The sequence below is a fragment of the Heliconius melpomene genome, chromosome 3 (genome assembly GCF_056956725.1).
Source record: "Heliconius melpomene rosina isolate 202511_hmr_F chromosome 3, ASM5695672v1, whole genome shotgun sequence".
NCBI classification, from domain to species: domain Eukaryota; kingdom Metazoa; phylum Arthropoda; class Insecta; order Lepidoptera; family Nymphalidae; genus Heliconius; species Heliconius melpomene.
Window position 1 is genome coordinate 3,171,004 of NC_140391.1, and position 27,998 is coordinate 3,199,001.

Consider the following 27,998-nt stretch of genomic DNA (forward strand, 5'->3'; position numbering starts at 1 on the left):
AACTAAGTAAGTACTGTCAGTTTACTATTTATTTAGCTTACAAAGCGTCAGTAAACAGTCAGTAACGTTTCATTGAGTTCTTGCCTTTTGTGGGTGTGTTCTCAGTGTTGGGTAGCATCATGAGCTATTGTTACGATGCTAATGGGTAACTGTGCATTGCACTACAAGTTTACTTTGCCATGCCTTTTTGAATTCCTAGAACATTAATTAGTTATAGTTCTAGTAGTCTAGTAGATAGTTCTAATAGATGGCCTAACGAAATCAATGAGGTAAAATCTTTTTATGTGTAGTTACGTGGGGCACAAAGATGTGAGTGTAACATGAAGGTTGTGGGTTCAATCCCCCTCGGAGGGTTGAATTATTATTTATTCATATTTCCTATTTCCATTTCTCCGTTCTGGTACCAAAGGCCTGGGTGTGAGGTTCCGCCACTTAACACGTCAACCCGAACGAACCCATTACGAACGAGGGGAACGGAGTGTCTGAACTAGGTTCCTAGGTCCTGTTTTATGCGGGATACAGCGTGAGCTTCATAAAGATCGCTATCGCCTATTTAAGATCGCTCTACAAATTTAAAAACTACGTTAGCTAAATATCAAATATTAATTCATTAAAAATTACCTCTCTTCTAAATACATTAATCAAATATAGGTAATAGTTACCAGTATTCCAACGATCCTCTTAAATTATTCCACTTCAATTTCCAAGTGAGAGATAAAGATACAAATTAACTTATTGCATTACAGTTGTACGAGTAAATATATTCATATTTCATACCCTTGAGGTCAGTCATGACTGTAAACGCGACTGATTGTGGGTTCGTTCCCCACTCGAGGATATGAAATATTTATTTAAATGTATATTTCCATTTCTTTGCTACAGTGTCGAAACAAAGCGCGACGTTGAGTTACGCCACTCAGCACTCAATGCCCCCAGAATTCGGCGGAAAGCAGGTAACGGTGTATCTTAACACTAAGTTCCCTCTGCCTATCCTGCTGTGTGCGGGATACAGCGTGAAGCTGATCTTAAATTATTCCGCGTCAATTTCCAAGTGAGATATAAAGATACAAATTAACTTATTGCACTACAGCCGACCACACTGTCGAGTAGTAAATACGAAATGTTTTCGCCAGATACCAGATAAAGCTGAACTTGCGTAACCTTCAACGTTGACCCTAGCTTCATTCATCACACGGCCTTTAATTTCGACTCAATCAGTTCGAAAATTTGGTATGTATGTAGGTGGACTTTCTCCAGGTGAAATGGGTGTAGAGAGGGGGCCCGACCTTGTTAGAGGGAGGCTGGCACCTGCGCAAGAACCACTTGTCACTCTCTGGCCGGCGCGCGCGCACCGCCGCCTTCCTTATTATATACATATATATAGCTAGCGTGATAGCACGTGCTTTTAATTTACGATATTTTTACGGTTTTTCGGAACAGTATTTTCTGTGTGTGACCTTGTGTGTGTTCATTTGAATTTGGAAGACGCTACGGTATGTTATTTTTTGGATTTTTTTTCTTAATTTTTAATAGTGTTTTAGTGGAGAGTGAGAAAATTTCAACATCTCGATCCAATCCATCAATCAAAGAGACATATGATAAATTGTTTTGGCAGACAAATTGCAGTGAGACCGAGGCATTATTTTAATATTCAGTAGAGATGTCCAGATTTGTAGGTCGAGAGTACTCGTGTAGTGTTGCATGATGAATTATATGAGTTCATATTGTATATGTTTACATAATTAGGGAAAACTTTTTCTTTCTGGCAATTTTTTTGTATAATTTTAATTTTCTCGTTTAGTTATTTTGTTTTAAATATATGTAATGTATTGGAGGCAAGCTATATTTTTTTTTGTTTCAATATTTTTGAATATTATATAAAGTGCTATGTATTAGTACGATAAATATTTATTATATCATCTAAAGTTTATCAAATCTAAAACATATATCAACTGTTAACATATATATTTTGTTTGGAGGACGTGGAGGACGGAGGAGTGTCTTAACACTAAGCCCAAAAAATCTAACCCTAGATATATAATACTATATCTAACATAAGTATTTAGATCATAGCACGCGACTACTGCGCGTGCGCAACGGTTGCCGCACGCGCTATAGTAAACAAACCGAGAAATGACATTGACACTGACTCGAGCGCACTCAGCCTTGACATTAGGTTCGTTTTGTTGCGCTTGGCCGCTATAAATTATAATTGTACAAATACAGAATTATAAAAAAATAAGTATAATTTAAGTTTCAGTATGTTTTTTTACAAAAAAAATGGCTGATTTGTATGATAATTTGAGCATATTATGTTATATATAGATAATAGAAGGAATGATATGTCACAATCAACAAAAATATTATTTTGAAATGTCGCATTTAAAAAATAAACTATGTATTATCAAATTTAAGATGATTTGATTAATGTCTCGTTAACCCAAAAATATTTAGACATATAACTATAGCCAAAAGCTCATTCTTTCATCAAAGTTTCCGTTAAACGACTTTGTGTTCAATTATGAATGTATGTAGTAGTTTGATTTTACGACGGTATTTACTCGGTGAGTTACCGCTTTTATTGTCTACATTCCCACGTTACAATCACCTTTGTAGACTAATGTATGTAATGAATACCAAACGTCTATCTTAATTACAATTTATTAAAAAAAAAGAAGACAAACTAGTTCTGTTTTTTTTTTTTTTCAGAAATAACCATTTTATCGTGTATTTATATAGTAGCGGAAAATATAATAATTAAATATGATCTGAGCATAAGTGCATATTTCAAATAGCAGAAGAAAACGATAAGAAACGTAAAACGCAAAATGTAAATACGAGCAATAATGTAATTAAGTTAATTATGCTATTCAAATCATTATATTAGTCATACAACACACAATAAATTTTAAATTATATTTTAATAGCATTACGCTGTAACACGCGGAGTAGGCAAAGGGAACCTGGGAACCTAATAAAAACACTTCGTTCTCATTAAGGCGCTTCCCCTCTTTTCACCGAATTGTTGAGGCATTACGCTTTAAATCGCTACCAGAATGAATAATTAATATTTTATTCCCCCGAGAAGGAATCGAACCCACAATCACATATATTTTATTTTATCTTGTCGAACTCACAATCAATTCACATATATTTTGTTTAAGCTATAGACGGCGAACTTGAGTGAAAGTTGTTAATGTAAACCACTATAAACCCGAATTTGACGACCTCGTGTTGATTTTACTTACAAATTAGATTTCTCTATGGCTAAAACAATTTAATGTTCTAAATAAAAAAAACTGTCGTTTTTCGTACAAAAACTAATATTTATGTAAAAAATAATTATTTTAATTAAAAATACACACAAAAACTTAAAAGAGATAAACTATTTTTAAGATCTTGTCTTTTTATAATATAACAAATTGAAAAAATGGTAGCTGAATCTTATTTACCAGGTCATTTTTTAAATTAGTTTTAAATCTTTATAAGAGGTCTGCAAGGCCAATGATCACAAGCTTGGACTATAAACACAACCATTGTGAGTTCGATTCCTACTCGGGAGAATAAAATATTCAATTCTATATTTTCATTTCTTCGCTCGCGTAATGAGGCAAGCACGGCGTTGAGTTCTGCCACTCAACTCGAGCCGAAGAATTCGGCGGAAAGCCGGAAGTATCTTAATGGAACCGAAGTGTAACAGGTTACTAGGTTCCCTCTGCCTACCCAGCTATGTGTGGGATATAGCGATAAGCTACAAAAAAAATACAAATAAAATCTTAATGCGATATGAGAAAGTACAGCGTTAAGTTCCGCTACATAATGCAACCTGTTAAATTCGGACAGAAAGTGAAGAACCGAGTGTCCTGACACTGGGTTCTCTCCGCCCACCTTGTTATAACCGGGATAAAGCGTGAAACTAAAAATAATTAAAAAAACAAAAGTAAAACATAAAAGAGCAACCACCAAATACGTATCCATTCATTATGGCACAGCCATTCATTGTTTTATTATATAACTTTCATAACAATTACAGTTTCATTATCGACTTACTTAATGTGAATGTGATCTGAATACAATTTTCAATTATTTTTTGTTTAAAATGTTTGAAGTTTTTGTTTAAAGAGTTGATTAAAATGAATAGATTAAGTTTTAAATTAGAAGATAGGATTTAATTTATGGGTTCGTTGGTATTTGATTCTCCTAATCCGGTGGGGTAAACAAAGTAATGTTGTTACATTATATAATGTCACGAGTCTGGGCGAGAAACGTAGTGTCTCGACACTAGGTTTGCTGATTTTATGCGGAGTAAACAGGGAAGCTGTTTTTTTTTTATTATTTTTGAAACCAAAAGGATACCATAAGAATTGTAATCATGTTTCACTTTTGAACCCTATTCCTATCAGTTTCAATCGGAAAATTCTATATATTATTATTTATGATATAGAAAGCTGGCTAGATCATTCTCGAGCAATGTGTGTTTGACGAAGGTATGGCGTGTGGAGCGCCACTGGAACTGGTCCACACAAACTAGTCCTTATAATCAGGACACACGTATATGTATCAATCATGAATCACGTACAAAAAGTTAATATCAGCTTCCCGTTGTATCCCGCACAGAGCAGGGTAAGTAGAGGGAACTAAGTGTTAAGACACTTCGTTCCCCATTTTCCGCTAAATTCTAGAGACATTGCACAAAGCGCGCGATATGAAAAATAATTTTTGATCGGGGGGATTGATCTCATAACTTGGCTATTATAGGCACACGTCAGAATTACACATTAATAATGTTAATTTAAATTTTTCTAAATGTATAATTCACCGAAACTAAACTAGACATTAAAAGTTGAAATTAAGCACGTGCGATGATTTGAGGAACGACATGTCAACCATAGCTCGTTTCTCATATTTGTTAGATAATAAATAGGCAAGAACCTATATAATATACTAGCCTAGTATAATTTTTAACATTTTAAAATTATTATTATACCTTTGAGAACGAAAAATATATTTTTAGAAAACGTATAAAAATTTTAACAAATCGGGATCTGGGCCAGCGCCTCTTGAAAATAATAATGCCTAAGCCGATGAATGAGTTATCATTTTTTTAGTCTTCTGATCACTTCTCTTAATGAACATTTTTTTATCTTCACGCTGTATCCCGCAAGGGGAAACCTTTCTAGGTTAACATAGTTTTAAAACACTCTGTTCCCACTAAGACACTTCCGTTCCCCACTTCCGCCTGAATTCTTTAGACATGTTGTGTGGCTAAACTCATCGCCGCGTTACCCTTCATTTTCCCTAGAGAGAACCGAACTGGCGTCATTAAGTATTTTTTAAATATAATAAGTAAAAATTATACGTACATAAATAAAATCTAAAAAGCTAAGAAAATAGGCTAAATCTAATAAAATTATAAGGAAAAAAAGCTTTAAAAAAAAGCTCTCTAAAAAAGCTTCGTTCTGTCAATACACCCTAACTGCCTCGTCGGTTCGTTTGTATCGATTAAAGGCAAAGCTACAATTTCTCGCTTATCAAACTCGAATTGAATAAATATTGGTCAATTAAGTTCGAATTATCGATTCGTTTGGCCTGTTGTTCCGGAAACGTCATATATATTTTTATAATGTTGGGATTTTTTATTTGGGATTTAGGGCAGGTTCTTTGCAGGCTACCTAGGTTACCTAATATTTCATACTTTTCTTCATTTTCTCCGCCTTCTTCAGTACGAGATAACGCGTGTTGGTGGCATAGTTTTATATTAATATTTAATATTCCTTTCAAATTTGAATTAATTAATTACATTATAAAAACAAATTTGAAATAAACAAAACAATAATAATATACCAAAATGTTTTACTAACTTCATTAACTTTGCTTCTAGGAATAGGATTCTCATCATAATATTTTATTAAAAATATCAATTCAATATTACAAAGTGAAATTCTTCACAAATTTACCAAAGCTAGATCTAATCCAGTGTTAAAACACTCCGTTCTAAGCATTTTTCCTTTAAAGCGCACTATCAGTCAAGTAAACAGGAAATGTGCGTCATGCGTCGGCATTCGGCTAATAGCTGTTTAATCGTTACGTTAATAGGAGAAACTCATCTCCGGCCGATGTCAGGGTTTTTGTAGGGCTTTCTACGTTTAAGGTTATTTATATGTCTAATTATATGGATCACTGGATCTCTTTTGATGTATTTTGCGGCGTTAAAGTCTAAAAACGTAAGTTTTCTTAACTTCTCAGCACCGAATTATGGAGATATTGTGTAATGAGTGGCAACTCTTAAATAAATAATTATGCTGTTCTAAAAAAGTTCTACGTGTTTTCTTATACTGTTGTGATATTAATTCTGACTTTAAGCTATTTTAACATCGGTACTTAGCAGTTGCTTATATTTTACATGCGTAAAATTACATAACTATAATATGAAATATCTGTAATGATAAATAAATTGATACATTTCAATATACTATTAAGTAAAAAATAATTTCTTTAGTACAGTTTTAAATTATTTGCCCATTTTTTCCTCATACTAAACATTTACAATTAACCATTGATAAATGAACATCAACAATAAATCTTATCAATGAATCTAACAAAAACAAGTATTGTTATAGCAAAATTCAACTTTAAAAAAACATCATAACATCCAACGAAGTAAAGCCGGTAGAGAAAGTTGAGGCAGACGCGACACATAATATTGGTGTTAATAGAATATGTTAATAGAATACTACTAAATTGATATCAAACAAAAACTGCACTTAACTACTAATCACTGTTTATGAGAGCCATTTATTTGTGACATCTGTTTAAACAATTTGCTTGAGAAGTGTACGACTGTACGGCCATGAAAACTCGTATGTGACAAGTAGTTTAATTTATTCGGTCGTTAAGTAAATTCTTTTTATACAAAAGACCAATAATTTGCTTAAATTAATTATATTTGAATTCACTATATTATTATATAATTATATGTATTGTTTTCTATCTATCTATCTATCTTTTTTCATTTTCTTTATCTTTGTGCTTTTCAAGAGTTTTATAAACTAACCTCTCTATATGTTCAGAATCCTAATCCAAATTCTTTCATTTTAAACAGAATTATTATCTTAACTAAGCTTCGAAACAAGAATCACAACTAGACACAGTTAACTAACATGAACTTAATTTCAACTAAATTTTCCCTCAAAACTTTAATACTAAAAAAAAGCCGTAAAGCGATTTGAAATCTGTTACAATAAAAAATCAATACATTTCGAATTAAGATATCCGATTGACTGCTCATCCCCCGCGGCGGTAGAAGAAAGGTGTAAAGAAATACGAATATAAGGCGGGTCACAGTAAATATATAAAATAATATAAAATCAATCAAATTGCGGCGTTCAATTCCGCCACTCAACACGAAATGCAAGACAAACATTCAGCAGAAGGGGGGAGCGTCTTAATACTAGGATTCCCTCTGCTTCCTTCTTATGTGCGGGATACAGCGAAAAAATAAAAAAAAACTATATATATTATTGGCAATATTAATGTGTCCAATTAATAGGCGAATCAATCAGAACACCATACACAGAATATTAAAAAAAAACCAAGAACGGGAACGAAGTGTCTTAACACTGGGTTCCCAGGTTCCCTCTGCCTAACCTACTACGGACGGGATACAGGATGAAGCTGAAAAAAAAATGAATTTAAATATATATCAACACTAGTCTGCGGGCGACCTAAAACCAATCAATCGATAGCAATAAACTATGTTGTCAGTCGTGACAAATGGAGTGGAAGATTTCAATCGAATCGACATTTGTGTCAAGTGTTGTCTTGTTGTTAATTTTTTTTTTAATTACTTACATACTTGACTTAGAAATATGGTTAATGAGGAGAAGTAAACAGAATATATATATTTTTTATTAATTGAAGAAATTTGATTTTTTAATTTCATATTTATGTACATATTTGTATATAGAATGTGTAATATGTTAAAAAAACATATCAGATCCGTTTCGAAAAATTCCCATTACTTTGTTGTTGTCTTTGCAAAATTACATTACATACTACACTAAATTACATTACATTCATTGATTTAAGCTTTTTCAATAGTAAAGTTCAATTTTAGGTTCACGCTGTGTTCACGTTCACGACATTACGTTTCGAATGGCGGATCTCAACGCCGCTCTTTGCCTTATTAGAGGAATAATTGAAAATTGCTCTTTCAAACGAGTGTAATCGAACCCACAACCGTTATATTCACAAATAGACTTTATTCCGCTACGCCACTATTGGCCCGCCTTTACTAGCAAAACTTATTTTACCATGTAATGTTCTTCTCTTCCTCTTTTATCACTATTTCTTTTATCTCTAATCGTATTTTCCTTTTAAAAAAAATCTTTATGCTAATATATCTAAAGCCTTGACATTTACGCATCCAGGCACATCCTTCGTATAAATAGCGCGGCAGGTCAGCTCGGAGCGACCTGAATAGCTACCCTCATCGACCTTGGCCCAAGCGTGTTTTAATCGATATAGCTAAGGGGATTTCCCGTATGCAGTACGTATAGGCGGCAAAAAAAAAAATTTCTTCACGCATCTACAGCTTGTTTGTGGTTATGTGTTGTTTACTTTTGGACCAGTTACTTTTTAACCGACTTCAAAAAGGCTCAATAAAATAAAAATAAAATTATAGTTTTTTTATTGAAAATATAATATCTTGAATATAAAGATATATTGAAAGGAAGCTGTTAAGAGTTTCTTGCCGTTTATTTTTAGCAGAATTGCCTTCTGAGCCGGTAAGCGTTCTATGTATTCAGAAATACTCCGTAGCAAAGGCCTGTTAGAATAAGTATTAATTAGAAATGAATAAAATATTAATAATTAACTAGGCCGTAATTCGTGCGACTGTAAGCGTGTCGGTTGTGGGTTCGATTCCCACGTCGCGAATGAAATATTTAATACTCCCATTTCTTCTCTCTAGTAACCAGGCAAAGGGCAGCGTTAAGTTCCGCCACTCGAGGATAACAAAGGTATTTGAATGAGCACCGGAGTCTCTTAAATAAACTATCTTAACATTTTTCTAACTTTACTCAATTACCGTAATATAATATCAGTTTTATATTACAACAATTCTGTAATACACTATTAATGTTACGTATAGTAAAATATAGGGTATCTAGAGGTTGATGCTTGTTTTCAAGTGGACATTACCTTTCATATTAAACAAGTACACGTAAGACAGCTTTCTTAAACACCATAGCGAGGGCCATTTCACATGTTTAAAACTACATCGATCTTTTATTCTATAAGTTTTAAATTTTAATTTATACTTTTAATTCGTGCATAGTAAAATACAATGATTTTTTTTTCAACATCACGCATAAACCTGCGTATCTAGTATTTAGACACTTCCTATAAATTAAGTCCGTTTTTTACTTCCGAATTCTAGAGGCACTTCGTTATCATGGTGAGGAAATGAAAATAATACCTTTTGCAATTCCTCGAGTGGGAATCGAACCCACTACCTGCGGCGTTTACAGTCACACAGTTACAGTGTTTTTAAACTATCATTTGTTAATTTCGTAGTTAATATTTTTCATTTCGACTGATTTTATTTATTTTTGTAAATAATATTCCAGGAAATATATTTTAAGTAAAATATATTTTATATAAATTACGATTATAAGTGAAACAACGAGACAAGTTATTCACTTTTTATACCAAAGTAAATATCAAATAATTACCATTTATAGTAGAAAAAAAATTATAAACAACTTTCAATCTATTGAAATTTACCAAATACGTATAAAACTCAATTATAAATAACATTATAATATAAAAAAAGTCACTGTCCAATATTTACATTTATAAAAAAAGTAATTTTCGGTTAAATAAATCTTTTTGTATAACCCAGCGAAAGTATTGAAATATCTAATTGGCAAATACAAATCTCCTTTTGTATGCCCACAGTAGGTACAATGTATGGACATATTTCACACAGCTTCGAAACTTTTTTCTCCCAATTCAACAGGTGAAATTTGAATGAGAATCTTGTAAGATAGCGTTCGCACGCGTTTTATAGATTCATAGTTAATTGTGGAGTTTAATTGTGTAGTTTCTTTATATATATAATTGTTTGATTCATTTCACTTTTGTTCATTAGATTTGAGTTTTTTATAAACACAAATTAGAAAAGGTAAGGTTAGGTTATTTAATAGGTATTTGAATTTCTTCCACTCAACACGCAATGTCTCCAGAATTCGCAGGAAAAGTGTCTTAACACGTTATTAAAATTCACTACTTTTAACGAGTAATGAATTTAAGGAAAGGTACATTTTTCATTATACTATAAATATAATTTTTAATAATTTTTAGTTAAGTAATATATTTTTTTATAAATCAATTTAGGAAGTAGCTTTAAATTTAATGAGAAGCCGTACTTACGAAGTTGTACCAAAAACTATAAAAAGTAAATAAATTCGTGAATAAAATGTCTCAACATGATTCCCATGATTGTTATTTGTCTCAAAAAAATGGAGAAATGAATAAAGAAATAATGTACAACACATACAATATAAATATGTAAATATAATGAGAAAAAAGATTCCTCTATACAACTTCAAGCTGTATTCCACACACAGCAGGGTAGACATAGAGAAATTCTGGAGGTATTGCATGTTAAATATCGGAAGTCAACACCGCACTTTACCTCAACACCAGAACAAAGGAATGAAAATATTACATATTTAGTTACCTCGAGTGGGACTCAAACCCAGAACCAGTCGCGTGACCCCCCTACGCCATGACTGGCCTCCAAAAAATATTTCTTAGAAGATATTCGAGCACTGACATTAGTACTTATTATAACAAATATGATTGAAATAAGATAAAGCTAATTAAAATTCGAATATGTACATGTCATGTAACGCGAGGCTGTCCGCCCGCCCAATCTATTTGAACGCGTAACCGTCGCTCTTAACGAATTACAACATAGCTTAGTATCGATAATATAAATTATATATTTTTTTACAATTATATATGTATATATTTGAAGATAAGGAAAATTTTTATTTTAATTTGAATTATAATTGTATAGTATCAATTTTGTATTTAACATTGAGATATTACGTATTCCAGTCATACTTGGTCAAATTAAAGGTAGTTTAGCTTAATTAGCTAGTTTTTTAATAGCTTCAAGCTGTATGTATCCCGCATATAGCACAGTAGGCAAGGTAGCAGGGTAAGTATTACAATTGGAACCTAGTGTTACAATAGTCCGTTCCCATTAAAACACTTTCGTTCTCAATTTTCCGCCAATTTCTGAGTCAAAATGAAAATGAGCCAGTGAGAGCTAGAGCGAAAATGAAAATATTAAATATTAAATTTTCTCAAGTGGGTATCGAACCTACAACCTATCGTTTTACTAATCATAACATTAAACCAGTCTAAGGACACCCACGCGAAGGGTGGTACTTCCGATTCCTTATAAATATCTTACTTAATAAACACTTATAAACATCGATATCGACATTCGAGTAAAACATCGATACTCGTATCACTAATTAGCCGGTGAAAGTTACCGACCGACTGACCACAATCCGATGTTTCGGCGGTACCGATTTTAGATCGATTCTACTTTCGTTTTTTGACCACTCTCGCCGTTCTCCGAGTTGATTGAAAGAGTGATTTATTTTGTTACGTATAAAATTTGACAGGTATGCGTTTAGCATAATCCTGTGGGAATTATCTTGTAATTAAGAATGCTAGCTCTGAACTCTTAGAAATAGTGATATACCTTGATATTATCTAATAATGATTTTAAATTATAGTTGCGCCATACACTCCCCAAAGTAGTGTTTCTAATTTGAGCGAAAAGTGGAGAATGAAGCGTCAAGACAACCAATTTTCTCCGTTTAGTTCATTATTTATTATCATTGTGTTTATGGGACGAATATTATAAAATAATAATTAAATACTATTATGAAAATTAACACTCTACAGAGACAATAACGGTGCAATTTAATTGGTAACCTTAAGTTTCTACCACCTATCGCATATAAATGCGAGAAAAATGAAAAAGCAAAAAAAAAAGAAAAATAGTCTTACGTAATAATTTTTCAGTTTCACGCCTATTGCAGGACAGGCAGGGAGTCTAATTTTCGCCGGATGAATGTGTGTTGAGTGACGTAACTCAACACCGCACTTTGAACTCCATCAAAATACGTATAAGTGATGGAGTTACTCTCAGTTTAATAATATGAAATATCAGTACTAATATTCATATATCGTATATACTCGTAATATACCATGTGACTTATACCAGTGTAGATGGCACAGTATGTGTGTTAGTTGGTCTTTAGGTTTACAACGCAACGGGTTCTCAAGGCATTGTTTAACTAATTAATGTTATAACTGTCGGTTTCCTATGATTCCATGGGAAGAATATCATATGAGAATGTTACAAATTCCATACATGAAGCATGATCTGTTTTCTTTTCTTTATTCGAAAATAAAAGTAGTAAAAGAAATATAATACAAGTTTTCTATAAGGGTCATTGTGGTAAATGTATGGCTACGGGTTCGATTTCTACTCAGCTGAAATATATTTAAAGTGGTTATCGATACATAAAGGTTTTATATAAAAATATAAAGTAAATTATAATTGGATGTCAATTGTTAAAGTAATAACATCGTTTATGGTTAAATCAAACACATGGTAAGTTTTTTTTATGTTTTAATTCATAAATTATTATTACAAAAAAATATTCATATCCTAGAAAGTGTAATGAACTCAATCAAATTTATTTCCGTTCATATTATTTGAGTATAGGAATTATTAAAATTGAATTAAAATTTCAATTTCGATAAAAATTGTCAAAATTGTTGGAAAGCTACGAAATAATTACATAATTAGTGTTGTACCTAAATATAACTTTCATTCATAACTACACAAGTGTCAAAAACGTTTTCGTTTATTTCAATATTTGATTGACAACTAATTAAATATATTTATTTAATCTGTAGTTTAACACACACAGATTATAGTAAAAATGGAGGGAGCACTGACCTACACATGTCATTTTTTATGTCTTGATCTGTCAAAATGTCGTAAGGTATTCCCGTCTCCCTTCCTCATATGATGAAATACGAGATGGAACACACGGGTACGGGTCCTCTTTACATCTTTGGACGGTGAAAGTGTAAACACGAACGCTTTCGTTTAAGAGTGTTTTGTTTGCTCTTACAATATGTCAGATTATTATCGTATATTTAATTGGCCTTTTTAAATTCTATAAGCCATTTTTTTGTTATAATAAAATGGATTAAAGCAATGGCATTAAGAATTCAATTGATGTTATTTTTAAATTAAATTTCTATAACATTTTTTATATTTTTATCAATAGTTAGTTGATCAGGAGTCTTCTTCTTAAGCTTAAAAATACGACAAATATCTTTCTTCAGTTTTATCTATCTTTATTATCGATATACCAATCTTTCTTTTAAACTTCTTTGTCCTAAGGGGGCAGTGGCACAAACAAATCGGTGACAATATATAACATATTAAGTTCCCTTATAAGATTATTTGATATGTCAATCTCTTTAATAAGCTCCAAAGTTATCTATTCGTAGGTATATTTCATAGTCGCTTCCACTCTTACTCTCGACGCGGTTCAACGCCCCGACGATTGCGGTACGGCGATTGTACTCCATTAAAACTAACGATACGTCTGAGTTCTGTCTAGATTTGACTGGGTAAAGGGAATTTACCTTTGAAATGTATATCTACGTTTGTTTTTCAAGAAAATAAAAAGAGAAGTGAAAATTATAAATCATTCAATAATTCGAACCCACAATCGTCGCGATTATATTATACGGTGGGCCACCGGTCCACGACAGCTTTTAAGTTAAGCTTATATCAATTTAAAGGCAAGTCAGGGGCGAAGAAAATTTACAAGCATTTATCACTCTATCATGGTGTAGTTATAATGTCTAATATATTTTACGCAACGATAACGGATTCTATTCTCTTCTCAGAAAATGATTATAAATAGTTTATCTTTTCTGTCCGTATTGAAAATAATGTTGTCCAAAAGTAACTTTCGCTAACACATAATATAACTGAAAGGTGCGAAATCTGAAGAACAAAGGTAGGTAAACCAAAATGATGAAAATTATTTAATACATAGGACTTAACTAATCATTATATCTAGAACGAATCTTCATCTCGAGAAAGAATGAAACTTTAAATATTGTGACTATTTAGTCAGTCTTTAAGAATTCATACGTAGTACTCTAGTAGTACTCTACTCTAGCCGAAACATTTGTATAAAGACTAAAAGTTTCCTCTAAGGCATACAAACATACATTTAGCTTATTTACAAAAACAAAAATACATATACAATGTCTATTTGATTGTTTGTATGTATTCCCCTATTTAAGTTAAACTTTCGTAGCGAATTTGAAAAAAACTCAAGTTGGACAAAGTACAGTACTGACTTAATACCTCTAAATAAGTGACAAGTGTGACGTCAATTGACAAAAAAATAAATATGGGTCATAATCAGAAAAGTGGACATTTTCGAATTCGTAACGTAACTGATAAGTAACAACACTGATAATGTTTGTTACGAAACTGATGTCATAAGGCATTATACACAACAAAATAAAGATATTATATAAATAAAATATTGTTTTTTTATTTAATGAGACACAGATTAAAATTTTAAAGATTCAATCGTTGAATTAACAGATTATAAATGTAAGAAGAAAACATAACAAACTGACAATATGAACAATATAATAATGCTATTTAGTAACGTAATAAACTTATATTTCTAGTTAGAGATCACAAAGTTAATGATAAAATTAAATCCACTTAAAAATATATCAAAATTTGAGTCGTTATCACTGGAATTAAGTTTAATTCTTTGTAAGTGTTTATTCCGCATATCTTCATATTTAATAGGATTGATCTTTTTAAGACGTTCTCTATATCTTTGTTGTGTTTCAGCACTTGACATAGGAGCCATGACGCTTACTGAAAATACAAAAATATTTATCAAAAAATAATAATCACAAAATCACAACTAATTTCAGGCAGGATAAAAAAATATTTTTAACTAAATCGGTTCAGCTGTTTCTGAGATTAGCGTGCACAAACACAGACAAACAAGCAAACAAGCAAAAAACTTAAAAATCATTATTTTTGGTTACTTTACTTTATGAAAAGTCACTAATAGTTTTTTTCATATACCAGCAATTTTTTTTTTCTTATATACATATCTTCCATATACAAGCACCGGTTCGATACAATTTTATTATAAACATATATAAGAAAACATTGGTACCGTAATTGTGAACTAGGCTTCATATTTTCTCAATTTCGTTACGTAACGAAATATAACGAAATTGAGAATGAAATCTGAGAAATTCTAACCCTTTTAAATATTTGCTCATAAGCCACGTGTTGCATCTGCAAGCACTGAAGTTCTTTTTTGAGATTTTGTAAAAAGAAGCAAATAACATAAACAAGAAAACGAAATTATAGAATACTTACCAAAATAAAAGCCGTTTATAACCCTGAGATGTAATTTCACGCATTCACTCTAAAACATTTGAACCCCTCTACTGCTGCGAGTACACTACTGGTTGTAGCTACGATAGCATTGACTTTTAGAATTATGGTGCCACAACAAAAAACAATATTAAACACCATCCAAAATAATTGCGTTCATAATTTAATTGTACGTTATTAGCCCTGAGTAACAAAAAGACAATATTTTGGGACAAATTTACTTAACTAATATACATTGTTTATTAAATAATGTATCAATAAAAGTAGTTCTATTTAATATTATGCATAAAGTAAAGTAATATAAACATATCTGAAATCAAATAAAACCATAAACATTCGTAACAAATCAATTCTTAAAAAGTAAAGTGGTGAATGGGACACGAAAAATTGTATGGAAGCATTTTGAAAGGTTTTTTGCAACTAACAACAAATACTATTATTTGCCATAATACATTTAAAATATTACAAAAATCTTTAAGTTAATAAATAAATTTATCGTAAATGGCAAAATATTTAAATTATCCTTAAAATTGTATTTTTAAAACGCTTTCAAAGTAGCGGGACAAGAAAAGACACAAAAAGGACACTTTTTCTGATTATGACCCATATACAGTTGTTATCTGACACAAAAATTTATACAAAATGAATTCAATGAGTGGTTATGTGCTCCACAACACATTTCTTGTCTTCTTACGAATAAATGTCACGAAACAACATTTATTGGCGTAAGCCACTTTACTCACACCTTGTAAAATATCAGTAATCAGCTCCAAGAATTATGGAAACCTTCAATGAAAGACCGACAGACATATCTATAGAAGGAAAATAAGCTTTATTATATACATGAGAAGCTTTAAAATGCTCTAACTGGCCACTTCTTGCCAATATTACACAGTGAGGTAAAAAAAAAGTTTAATCATTATTTCATTGATCTAAATTGAACTTTAAGTGTGAAAGGAAAGAGTTTAAAATCACACGATTTAAATTATAAAATTGTAGATATCAAAATTGTGGGTATATAACTGTCAAGATTAGCAATCGTGTATAATTTTCGTATCATAATAGCTGTTCTCAAATTTTCAGTCAATGAGTCGGTGTAAGCTGGTATATGTTTATTTCATTGAGATAAAAACGTGCCAAAATTTATTTCACGCGTATTACCAAATGATAATGCAGGTATATGAAATTATAGGTTACTATATTTTTTTTCTAGCTTCACATATTCCGCACATAGCAGGATAGGCAGAGGAAACCTGGGAAGCTAGTGTTAAGACACTCCTTCCCCATCAAGAAGATAATTCCGTTCCCTATATTGTTTACTATATTCAAATGAGGTCAAAATATTTTTTTACTTTCATATGTAAGTTGCAATCATTAACTTCTTTGGTTTTGGTTTTTATTTAATTCCGAAAAATCGTCTTTTATTAGTGTCTTCCACTCCTAAAGGACTAGCATGTGCAACAGTCACTAGCGTGCGGTTGTGGATTCGATTCCCAATCGGGGGAATGAAATACTCTATATTTTCATTTTTTCGCTCTAATAACAAGTAAACCGCGGCGTTAAGTTTCATCACTAAACAAGCTATACCTTTAGCAGCGGAATGTGACGAACGGAGTGTCTTAGCTACATCCTCTCTGCCTTTCCTGTTACTGAAGCTGAAAAAATTAAAGTTTTTTTTTTTAATTTACAATTATCTAAATTTTAAATTATTATAAGTAATGTACACTTTCTATATGTAAGATATTATTAATGTTTATTATATTATTACCATAATATAAGAATACTTTACGCAACAAGTGAAACATATAGCTTCGAGGATATAAAAGTAAAAGCTCCTAATTTTTAAATATTACATTAGCTATTAAACAAATAGCTTACTTAAACGTTATTTGCATAGTTACGTTATATCACAAAGTAATTTAGTAAAAGTTTAATATTAAACATGAATGAGTTGAGTGAATCATATTTACCGTCAACTTAGAAAATTATAAATAATATATAATAGACTTATAAGATTTTAATAGAATAATAAATATTCCTTTGTTAAGACCAGTCGTGGCGTAGGAGCACAAAGTGTGACTCTAGATGCGACAGGTTGTGAGTTCGATTCCCAATCGAGGAAAATAAATATTTAATATTTCCATTTTCTTCGCTCCAGTATCGAGGCAATACGCGGCGTTGAGTCCCGTCACTCAACACGTAATGCCTTCAGAATTCGATTAGTGGCTTACTAACAAATCGCCGACTAATCGGCACATTGAATCTGAATTTTTAAATAGAACTTCCAACTACTGCGCTAACATCCACAACTGATTCACAGTGATCTCTTATAATATATTACATAATCATATATTACTTATTTAAAAAAAAGATAATTAATCACGATTGAATTCAATTACCACCACCATTGAACAACACGATGCATACCAACGGAACGTATAAAAAACTGAAGTTCTTCAAAGAGTTCCGGCAGTATGGCATTCGGTACTTTCCCCCAGTCCCACGACCCACTTGCATCGGCTGGTCTTCTGGAACGCCCAATATAATGATTAAATTTCGTTCGGTAGGTCTGTATACGTGTACGTATTTACTTTCAACGGTCTTACCAATTAATTTAAATAGCCGTTTTGGTTATTCGTAGCTCGTTTTAATAATATTGAATGTATTATTATTAAGAAAAACAAAAGAAAGTCCAAATTATCAAACTTATAATTGTTTGAGTTTTATCAAAACCTGTCAATACTTTTATTGTGGATAAAAATTAAAATGATATTTATCAACTTCTTTACCGTAATAATTATTGTATTAAAATGATTCATTTTATATAAACTTCACAATAATTTAAGTTTCAGTATGAGAATGTACTAGCACATGACCTAAGGTGCTTTTCCTTTTGGATTTCTTGAAATGCCTCAGTATGATAACCACTTGCCGGCAACCTTTTCGCCTTTAACCTCAATTTTCTAACATATTTCATGTGAGAGTTAAAACTTTTTTAAACTGAAAATATTAAATATTTTTTTAGGTTCAGATATTGCGTGTTGAGTGGCGGAACACAACACCGCGATTTGTCGGCCTACCACTCTCGGAAAACAAAAATCATTCATTCCTACGAATTTAAATTATAAACTTTGAATGAATATTAAAGTTTAATTTAAAAACGTTTATTTATATTTCATTTCGTGGAAACTTTTCAAGTTACAATGATAATAACTAGTACTTTTCTTATTCTTATTAATAAAAGTAAAAAAAAATATTATAATTTATAAAGAATTTGTAACGTGGATACAGTATGACAATAGACCCGCTTGGGCCATTGTCTTTCATTTATCACTGGGAGATAAACAATATGAGAAATGTATTTTTTTTATAAAATTGGTTTATTATAGTGGCGCAGGGGCAAAAGTTGCAACGCGACTGGTTGTGAGTTCGACTCACATTTCAGGAAATGAAATATTTATTTAGAATAGAAAATGTAAATATATTTTTACTTCTTCGCTCTGGTGTCTAGACACCAAAGCCTTTGCCTAGACAAAGCGTAATTTCGTCGGAATATGGGGAACGGAGTGTTTTAACACTGGGTTCCCTCTGCCTACTCTACTGTGTGCGGGATACAGCGTGAAGCTGATTTAATTTTATTTTATAAATATATTTAAAGGCACAGAGCAAAGGCTAGATAATTACAGAGAGCAATACTAACTTAAGCCGTGCAAAGTTTCAATAATTACTTTAGTTACCTTAGATATTTTAAATGTTAATTAACAAGAAAATGACTTAGTGACTCTAGGTATAAGAGAAAATTGTACTAATTATAAAAGCTTCGGTTTGCCCTAAAGGTTATCTGGATTAGATAATCGAACCTGTTGGTTCGATTCTCTCTCAGGGGAATGAAAAATGTATTATTTTCATTTTATCGCTTTGGTAAGGCAAAGCGCGGAGTTGAGTTAGTTCCACCACGCAACCCCGAATACCCCTAGAATTCATCGGAAAGTGGGGAACGCAGTGTTTTAACACCAAATCCTGCTTTGTACGGAATACAGTATGAAGGTGAAAAAATAAAGAAAATAAAATAACTAATTAAATTCATCAAAAGTTTGTTTTTCTCAAGTTACTTAGAAATATGTTATATGGAAACTTGATATGTTAGGACTTTCCCTTTAACATGCCGTCAAATGTTTGAACTTTCAAACTTTGAACATCTACGAGTATTTGAGTAAAATTTTGTATTTTGTTTACAGTTCACGATGCGGCAGAGACGCGGGCTGGCTGTAGTCATCCTACTCGTTTTACATATGGTGAGAATATTATTCTATTTACATTTTTAAATTAGAAAACTGGAACAGTTTCCAAGAGGAGCGGGTTCAAATCCTGTGTGAGTTCAACCTAGTACCTGATGTGTTTATTGTTATTGTATAATTTGGTTAATTATATTCTTTTTTTTGTATTATTGGTACGATAATTAAATAGTTACTGTAAAAGCATAGAGAATGAATTAAGATATGAAAATAGTTTGGTACTTCTGTTTTAACAGAGATAGATGACAGTCGTATGTTGTATCTTATTTTATCAATGAAACCTATTGCAGTATTACGGCAAATTATTACTTATATCTATTTTACCTAAATCGTAAAATTTAATTAGGGGTTAAAGACCCCTAAAGATGAAAGGGGTTGAAGCGAGAGTCAATAAATACTTTCTTGACAACCATGTGTTATCGTAGACCATATCAATGCAAAGCATATTTGATATGTTATCTTGTAAGACTACTATGAAAAATAAAACCAAAGACCAATTACATTGAACTAAAAAGGTACTAAAAGTAATATTAGTTGCTTAATACAAAAAAAAACATTATAAATATTATGAGTGCTGTGAGACCAGAAGACTTTCTCTTGTTTAAAGTTTGAAATGTATGTGGGGTCACGAGAGGCTGTTCACGAGTGTAATGTTACATTGTTAGTGACTGACTGAGTTAGAAATAAACACATTTTGACATTAAATTTAATAACTTCATTACAAGTAGTAGTATTTGTTTTTAAACCTGTGTCGACAGTATTCTGCCTGTATTTATTTACAAAAAAATGTAGTTGATAATACCATTTCATCAATCAATTTTATCAAAGACTTAACAAATTAAAAAAAAACTTTAAATTAATTCCCATAATTCATATCACATTCTCACAAGGAGTGTATAAAACTAAATTATTAATGCTTAAAATATAACTAACACCTATAGCAAAACTCGATGGGCGGTACTTCAAAGTTAATGATTTTTAATTGTCATAGTTCCTAGTTTGGTATGTTAATAGAGCAATAGACTGCTATTTTGGCACTGTAGAATTTGTTTTTTCACTAATAAAATAAATTTATATTATTTATTAAAAAAAATAAAGTTTTTTTTATTACACAACTGTGGTAATTCTACATAATAGAATGTACATAAATAAAATATCATAAGAATAAATAATATATTGAAAAAACATTACATTTTTAAAAATGATATAATTGAGCTGTACATAAATAATAAAAAATCATAACAAATTTATATATATTAATACGTAATAGCACATCAACTGGGCGTTTTCCGCAAGGAAATAGAACGAGATAGAATCTAATACGGTCATCGGGTAAAAGCCCCAAATATGGGCACTGACCCACTGCCCATTGACGGACATGTCCACTGTCCAGTTCCGTTTAAGTAAGCTATTTACTTGTTTAGTCTAAGTCGAGTAAAAAACTATGGACAAAAATGGTATCTTTGTAAACAACTCTTAGTACAGACTTATGGTTAAACGTAAAAACTAATGGACTGATTTCAGTAATTGTCAACACATGTGCTAAGGGATTGTAGGTAAATATATTTAAATTTATATTAATTTTGTATAAATGGCGTGAAATTATTATATGTATATGATTTTTTAATAAAATTTTCTTTATTTTGGTATCAATATTACCTCTTTAAGTTGGTATTTTTATGAACTTGATTGACAATTGTAACGATCTGCACGTTTGCGATATTTTAATGATTCTGTTGAATGTTAATCAGAAAAAATATAAGAATTTCATAGGGCTAAACAAATAGTTAATTATTTAATTATACTGCCGGAATACAAACTGGCGGAAAGTAAGTTAAGGCGATTCCAATTTATGACAATAGATGGGTGCCTTGTAAGAGTAAAAGCTAGCTTTCGCGGCGGTCGGTCACACCGCGACCTAAAGCAACGACACACATTGAACTTGAAATCCTGCTACTCTTTCTAGGTATTGTCCTACAAGTTTTCTTTGCCCTGTTTTTCAATTTTTTTACTTCCCTTTGGAGGAATTTAAGACCACATGTATAGAATGGGCTGAGTAAATTAAGTTATACGACTATATCTTTTACGGTTTTCAACCCAAATAGGATATGATCCGTTTCATTTTGTATACTACACACAGTAGGGTAGAGGGAACCTAGTGTTAAGACACTCCGTTCCCCACTTTCCCGTGTTGAGTGGCAGAACTCAGCGCCGCGCTTTGCCTCGACATCAGAGCGAAGACATGGAAACATAAAAGTAAATCAATATTTCACTTCCTCGAGTGGGGATCGAACCCACTACCGCTGGTCACGAAGGCCTCATATATTTTTGTTTTATTATAATATATATCTAATATAAACATTTTCTTTAATAATGACTGCTCAACAAAATTGTCGTGTCCATTTTAATTGACCATTTTACACTTTAACATAGCGTATTGGTTTTTTACACGGGAAACGTTTTAGTTGCTGTTGTTGAAAGTAATTGTTATATAGCGTTGCAGTGCATATATACACATACCATGAAAAATAAGTAAAATCTAAAAAATATAAATTTGAGGATCATAATTGGGAAGTAAATGATTGTATAAACGAGAAATTACTAAAACACAACTTTGGGTTTTCTCTTCCGTCTACCCTACATGCAATAAATACATAAAAATGAGAGAAAAGAGAAAACTAAAACTTTCCTTATAATATTAGAACTAAATGTATAATATTTAACATGTACATACATATATTAAAACACATACGTACATATTTGCATTTGTCTCAAACATCTGAAAGTCACGAATTAGCGACGCAATCGGTATTTAATGAAAGTAAAATTGGTCTGGCTGCGGGAGCAACGACCGCGCGCTGACACACTGCACTTGACGCCACTCCTCGCCTCGTAAGCGGATCTTGTTCCACTCACGTACCTTACCATCTGCTTGGACTCTAAACACGCGATTTGCACAGGTGTTTATATAGAAATTTACAGTATGGTCGACGAGTTGTGACCGCTGATGAATGGTGTGCTGATGAAGCTGTTTATGGGTGCATAGGTTTGATTCTAGGATTTTTTTTTACTTTTGATTATTTTCTTACCAGAGTAAATAATGCGGAAAAGTTAAGAGAGCCTGACTTCTAAACGGTAAAGATCTATCGACCGTACTGTGTATTATACGGCAGCATTGAGGTTTAGCTATGAGAGGATGTAGATTTGGGGAAATGGATTTTAATTTTTCCGCTCCAGCAAAATGTGGTGCTACGGTAATAATTTGTTTAAATATTCAACGGTAGGAATGTATAGTTAGTAATAATTGTGATTATAAATATCAGTTGTTTTATAGTTGAAGTCACTCGTGGCGCAGGGGCACAAAGTGTGATTGTAAACGCGACTGGTTGTGGGTTCGATCCCAACTCGAAGAAATGAAATATTTATTTAAATTTATATTTCCATTTCTTCGCTATAGTGTCAAGGCAAAATGTGGCGTAGAGTTCCGCCACTGAACAGGCTGAGAGTACCCTAATAGTAATGGAGTGTCTTAACACTTGGTTTTCTCTGTCTTGCCTGCTGTGTGCGGGATACAACGTGAAGCGTTTATATTATTTTTATAAATCTCAATAAAGTACTGTAACGTAGAAACTTTTCTCATTTAATTTAAACATTGCATGATTAAAGTAAGCTCTTGATGAATGCTATACGACGTCATTGAATTCCGCTGACATATATCTTTGCTGTCCCATCAAATTGACCTTTTTGCAGTAAAGTTTTTTTTATTATAAAATATTACAAAAAATATATTAATATTCTTGTTCTTGTAAATTATACTTTCAATTAAAAGATTCTATAATTTAATTATATATTCTAGATATAAAATGTATAACTTAAAATTATTAATAAAGAAAATTATTTGAAGTAAGATTAGAAAAAATAATAATTAGAACATCATAATCTATGTGAGAAATCGACATCAAAGAGTAGCAAAAAATCCATTACAACATGCAAAACTAACAGTTAGGCAAAACGACTCATCGGAGACAAATAATACTAGACTAAACAATCTTACCAATGTTACATGACGCTCAAACACTGAATCATTTATTTAATAACGTCTGTCCGGTCGAATAGCGTAATTTCTTTTTCGTTACGACTTTCTCTTTTGAATTTAAAATTACGTAACTTTAATATGCGTAGGAACAATTGAGTCATGCTTATCCAGATTCCAATCTTAAATAATTGCTGGACTCAAGAGTTGGCCTGAAGGCCGCGAAAGAGCTTTACACTCACTTATAAATCTTTATAGAGGAAATAAAAAGCCCCCATACCTCTTGGTTAAGTCGGAACCAATACTTTCTAATTTTGGAGCCCGAGGCGAAACAAATGAGAGCCATAAAAGCAATGACGATTCGATAATTCTAGGTTCAGTGATAGTAAGTAATAAATTTTTTGATTGAGAAATGGCGATCGGCTCAACTGAAGTTCTTCTAAGTAGTCTGATATTAAAACAATTAATGTTTGTTCAAAATTGACACGTCAAAGGAAAATAAGAATAATTAATATAAAGTGTATACTTGTGGGATCTAGTTTAATATATACTTAGAGCAGTGCGGTCAATTGAACGATGATTTAAATCAAATGTGAACCAGAAGAAGGCAACTTTCACATGATGATTTTATTCATGCCAAGGAATTGGAATTTAAGAGTCACCTAGTCACAATTTGTTCGTCTCACATGAGACATGGCTTGGATGTTGTCGCATAACTTCAGTCGATGCTGGTTTCAAGACATATTTAAAACGGTCAGTGTGTCGAATTAAATAACACATAAAATATTGCCCACGCGCACCAGTGAAAGTTGTAGGTGCTACAAAAATATATAATTTTCATGTCAGAATATTATACGAGTTTAATAAGATAGTTCGTTATCTTTCTCATTGTTTTATTTTAGATATATGTACGGTGTAGAATGAAAAGTTATATATTTATTATTAAGGTCGAGATTTAAATAAAAGAAATATTTGTTTTCATCTATTTTGTTAGTTTTAGCTTGTCCTAGACGCGCTTCTCCATAACAACAATTTTAAGTTCATCTAGATAAAATAAATGTAATTAGTAAAGTAATTTAACTGAACTCAAAAAGATCTCTCTCTCTCTCTCTCTCTCTCTCTAAATCAGTGTTTTATTTTTATTTCTAAATAATTTCAGAGTGGAACCCTTAGTGAACAGACTTCGAATGAAAGCGGTGGAGGCGGCGGAGGTTCCAGCCCAGACTCAAACAATGCGGCAGAGCCCTCCAGTGACCAGCTCGCCATGGAATCTTCTGAGAGGGAAACACCGAGTCACGCATATAACGGTCCACCGCCGCCAGTTCCACCACCCCATAATAGACGACAGAATCCGCCTCACCATCAGTCACACCACCCGATAGGTAACTAATTAATGATTTTGTTTTTAATTTTTACTTGATACTTATATAAACGCTATTTATCCCATTATGTGATTCTTATCATCGTAAATGTTATTTTATGTTACTAAAACTTACTTGACTTATATTTCATAGTTACGGATAAGATTATTTATGTCAAGAATAAAATAATCAATTATTTTTTTTATTACATTTCAGGTATGCCTAGGATTACAAATCATCACCAAATTCACTCAAAACCTTTTGCACTCGGCCCACCCAGTCATCACAAAAATGACATAAATTCAGGATTTCGTGGACCACCTCCACCACCAGCTCCTCCTGCCGATGCCCAAACTTCAGCCAGTGATAAAGTTTTCAGCACAAGTGGAGATGTTTGGCCTGCACCAGCGCCAGATATGCCAAAGATTTTATCACTCGATGTGAAATGCGAAAAAAATGCTATGAGAGTTTTTTTAAGCTTTGACAAACCGTTCTTTGGTATAGTTTTCTCAAAGGGACACTATTCAAACCATCAATGCGTGCATTTACCTCCTAATCTAGGAAGAACATCAGCTTCATTCGAAATTGGTGCTCACGCCTGTGGTACAGCTGGCAGTGGAGATCCAAGATATAGAGGAGATGTAGCTGCAGCTGGTACATATTTTGAAAATGTAATAGTTATTCAATATGACCCACAAGTACAAGAAGTATGGGATCAAGCACGTAAATTACGTTGCACGTGGCATGACCAGTACGAAAAAGCTGTTACATTCCGTCCGTTCCCCGTAGACATGTTAGATGTCGTTCGAGCTGATTTCGCAGGAGATAACGTTGGTTGCTGGATGCAAATTCAAGTTGGTAAAGGACCTTGGGCATCAGAAGTATCTGGACTCGTTAAAATTGGACAAACAATGACAATGGTACTAGCCATTAAGGATGACGATGCAAAATTCGATATGTTAGTACGTGATTGTGTGGCTCATGATGGTCAACGCGCTCCTATACAATTAGTCGATAGGCGAGGCTGTGTAACACGACCAAAATTGATGTCAAGATTCACAAAGATCAAAAACTTCGGTGCATCTGCATCCGTCCTTTCGTATGCACACTTCCAAGCGTTCAAATTCCCTGATTCTATGGAGGTTCACTTCCAATGTACAATACAGATTTGCAGATATCATTGCCCAGATCAATGTTCTGATGGTGGTCCAAATGTAATAGCACCTCACGCTGAATATGGACCTCCCCAAATCGATTCGTACCCGGTCAGTGTAGAAATAAGGAGGGATGAACGACGAGTTAGAAGGCAACGTAGAGCCACGTCACCTGAAAAAGAAGTAGGAGTTAATAGAGTTATTCGTGTGGTGTCCGCTGGCGATTTAAATTTAGATGCCTCCGAAGAAAATTTGGTGCCTAAAATTGTACCTACTCCTGGATTAGTCTGCATGACAACTCCAGGTTTTGCTGCAACACTAGGTGCTTTGCTTGCCACTTTAATATGCTCTTGTGCTGTATCAGCAGTGCTATTTTTCAAACTCCGACCTATTTCAAAACTTAAGAAGAAAACTGCTGCAGTCAGCACGATACCAATACCACACCCTGCCGCAGGACCGCATATTATTTCAAAAAGTCGGTTTTACTCATAACAAGTAATACTCTCTTAATTTAATTTGTACATATTAGTGTAATGAGACTGAAGTACGACCATGCCAATACAATGTTATATGTGCTGAAATAATTTAGATACAAATTTTAAATCCTTTAGTTTTAATTATGAAATGCTGAGACAATAAAAAAAGTAATTACTTAACGGAAATATAATAACGTTAGTTTAACACGAAACCGCCATCGAGAGGCTTCAGTTGAGTTGTTATTTAGTTCACAGAGTTTGTGGAATGAGCAGGAAATTAAAGCTGAAATATGTTTGACCGACCCAAATGTAGTATTAAAATGTCTTAAGTACAATCTTCTGTTACCTCTTATCAAGCCGCGTCTGATGTAGGGGCAACGGAAAATATATTATTATACGTGGTATTGCACCACTTAGGTAAACCGCTAGACGTAATTTAAAGTAACTTGTCATTAGTATTAATATTATTTATTTTAGTTAAGTTTTTGTAATAGTCATTACCTACTTACTAGCTTTTATTTATTATTTATTTTACCACCTGAGTACCTCTTCTTCTTTTTAAAGTTTATTGTGTTTTCTTTGTTTTGTTTATTTATAAGATTCTATAAAATATTGTGAGTTTTGTATTACAAAAAATCTTGACTAATTTTATTGAATAATGTACAACATCATGAACAAATGTAGCATTGAATATATCTAAACAATATAAGTATAAATGTATATTTTATTTCAATTGCCCTATTTAAGCTAGTATATAACAAATAACGTAATTAAGGCCGTCATGGCGCAGCGGCACAAGGGTGTGACTGTAACGCGACGGTTGTGGGTTCGATCCCCACTCGAGGAAGTGAAATATTTATTTACGTTTATATTTCTATTTCTTCGCTCTGCTGTCGAATCAAAACGCAGCGTTGAGTTCTACCTCTCAACACGCAATGTCTCCAGAATTCGACAGAAAGTGGGGAACGGAGTGTCTTAACACTAGGTTTTCTCTGCCTACCCTAATGTGTGCGGGATACAGCGTGCAGCTGTTTATAATAAATAACTAATTTCTAATAGTATTAGGCAGAAAATATTTTTACTGTTAAACACCCAAAAAATAATATTCATAAAG

The 27,998-nt window shown here is 32.3% G+C and overlaps 1 protein-coding gene across 1 annotated transcript; it reads left to right on the forward strand.

Annotated features, from left to right (window-relative positions):
- The first annotated feature begins 1,314 nt into the window (after positions 1–1,314).
- Positions 1,315–27,600, forward strand: dy (transmembrane protein dusky). Its single transcript, XM_085207815.1, has 4 exons — positions 1,315–1,493; positions 19,804–19,860; positions 25,053–25,275; positions 25,471–27,600. Exons 2-4 carry the CDS (start codon positions 19,810–19,812, stop codon positions 26,898–26,900), a joined length of 1,704 nt encoding a protein of 567 aa, XP_085063941.1. The 5' UTR covers positions 1,315–1,493; positions 19,804–19,809; the 3' UTR covers positions 26,901–27,600.
- Positions 27,601–27,998: the final 398 nt, after the last annotated feature.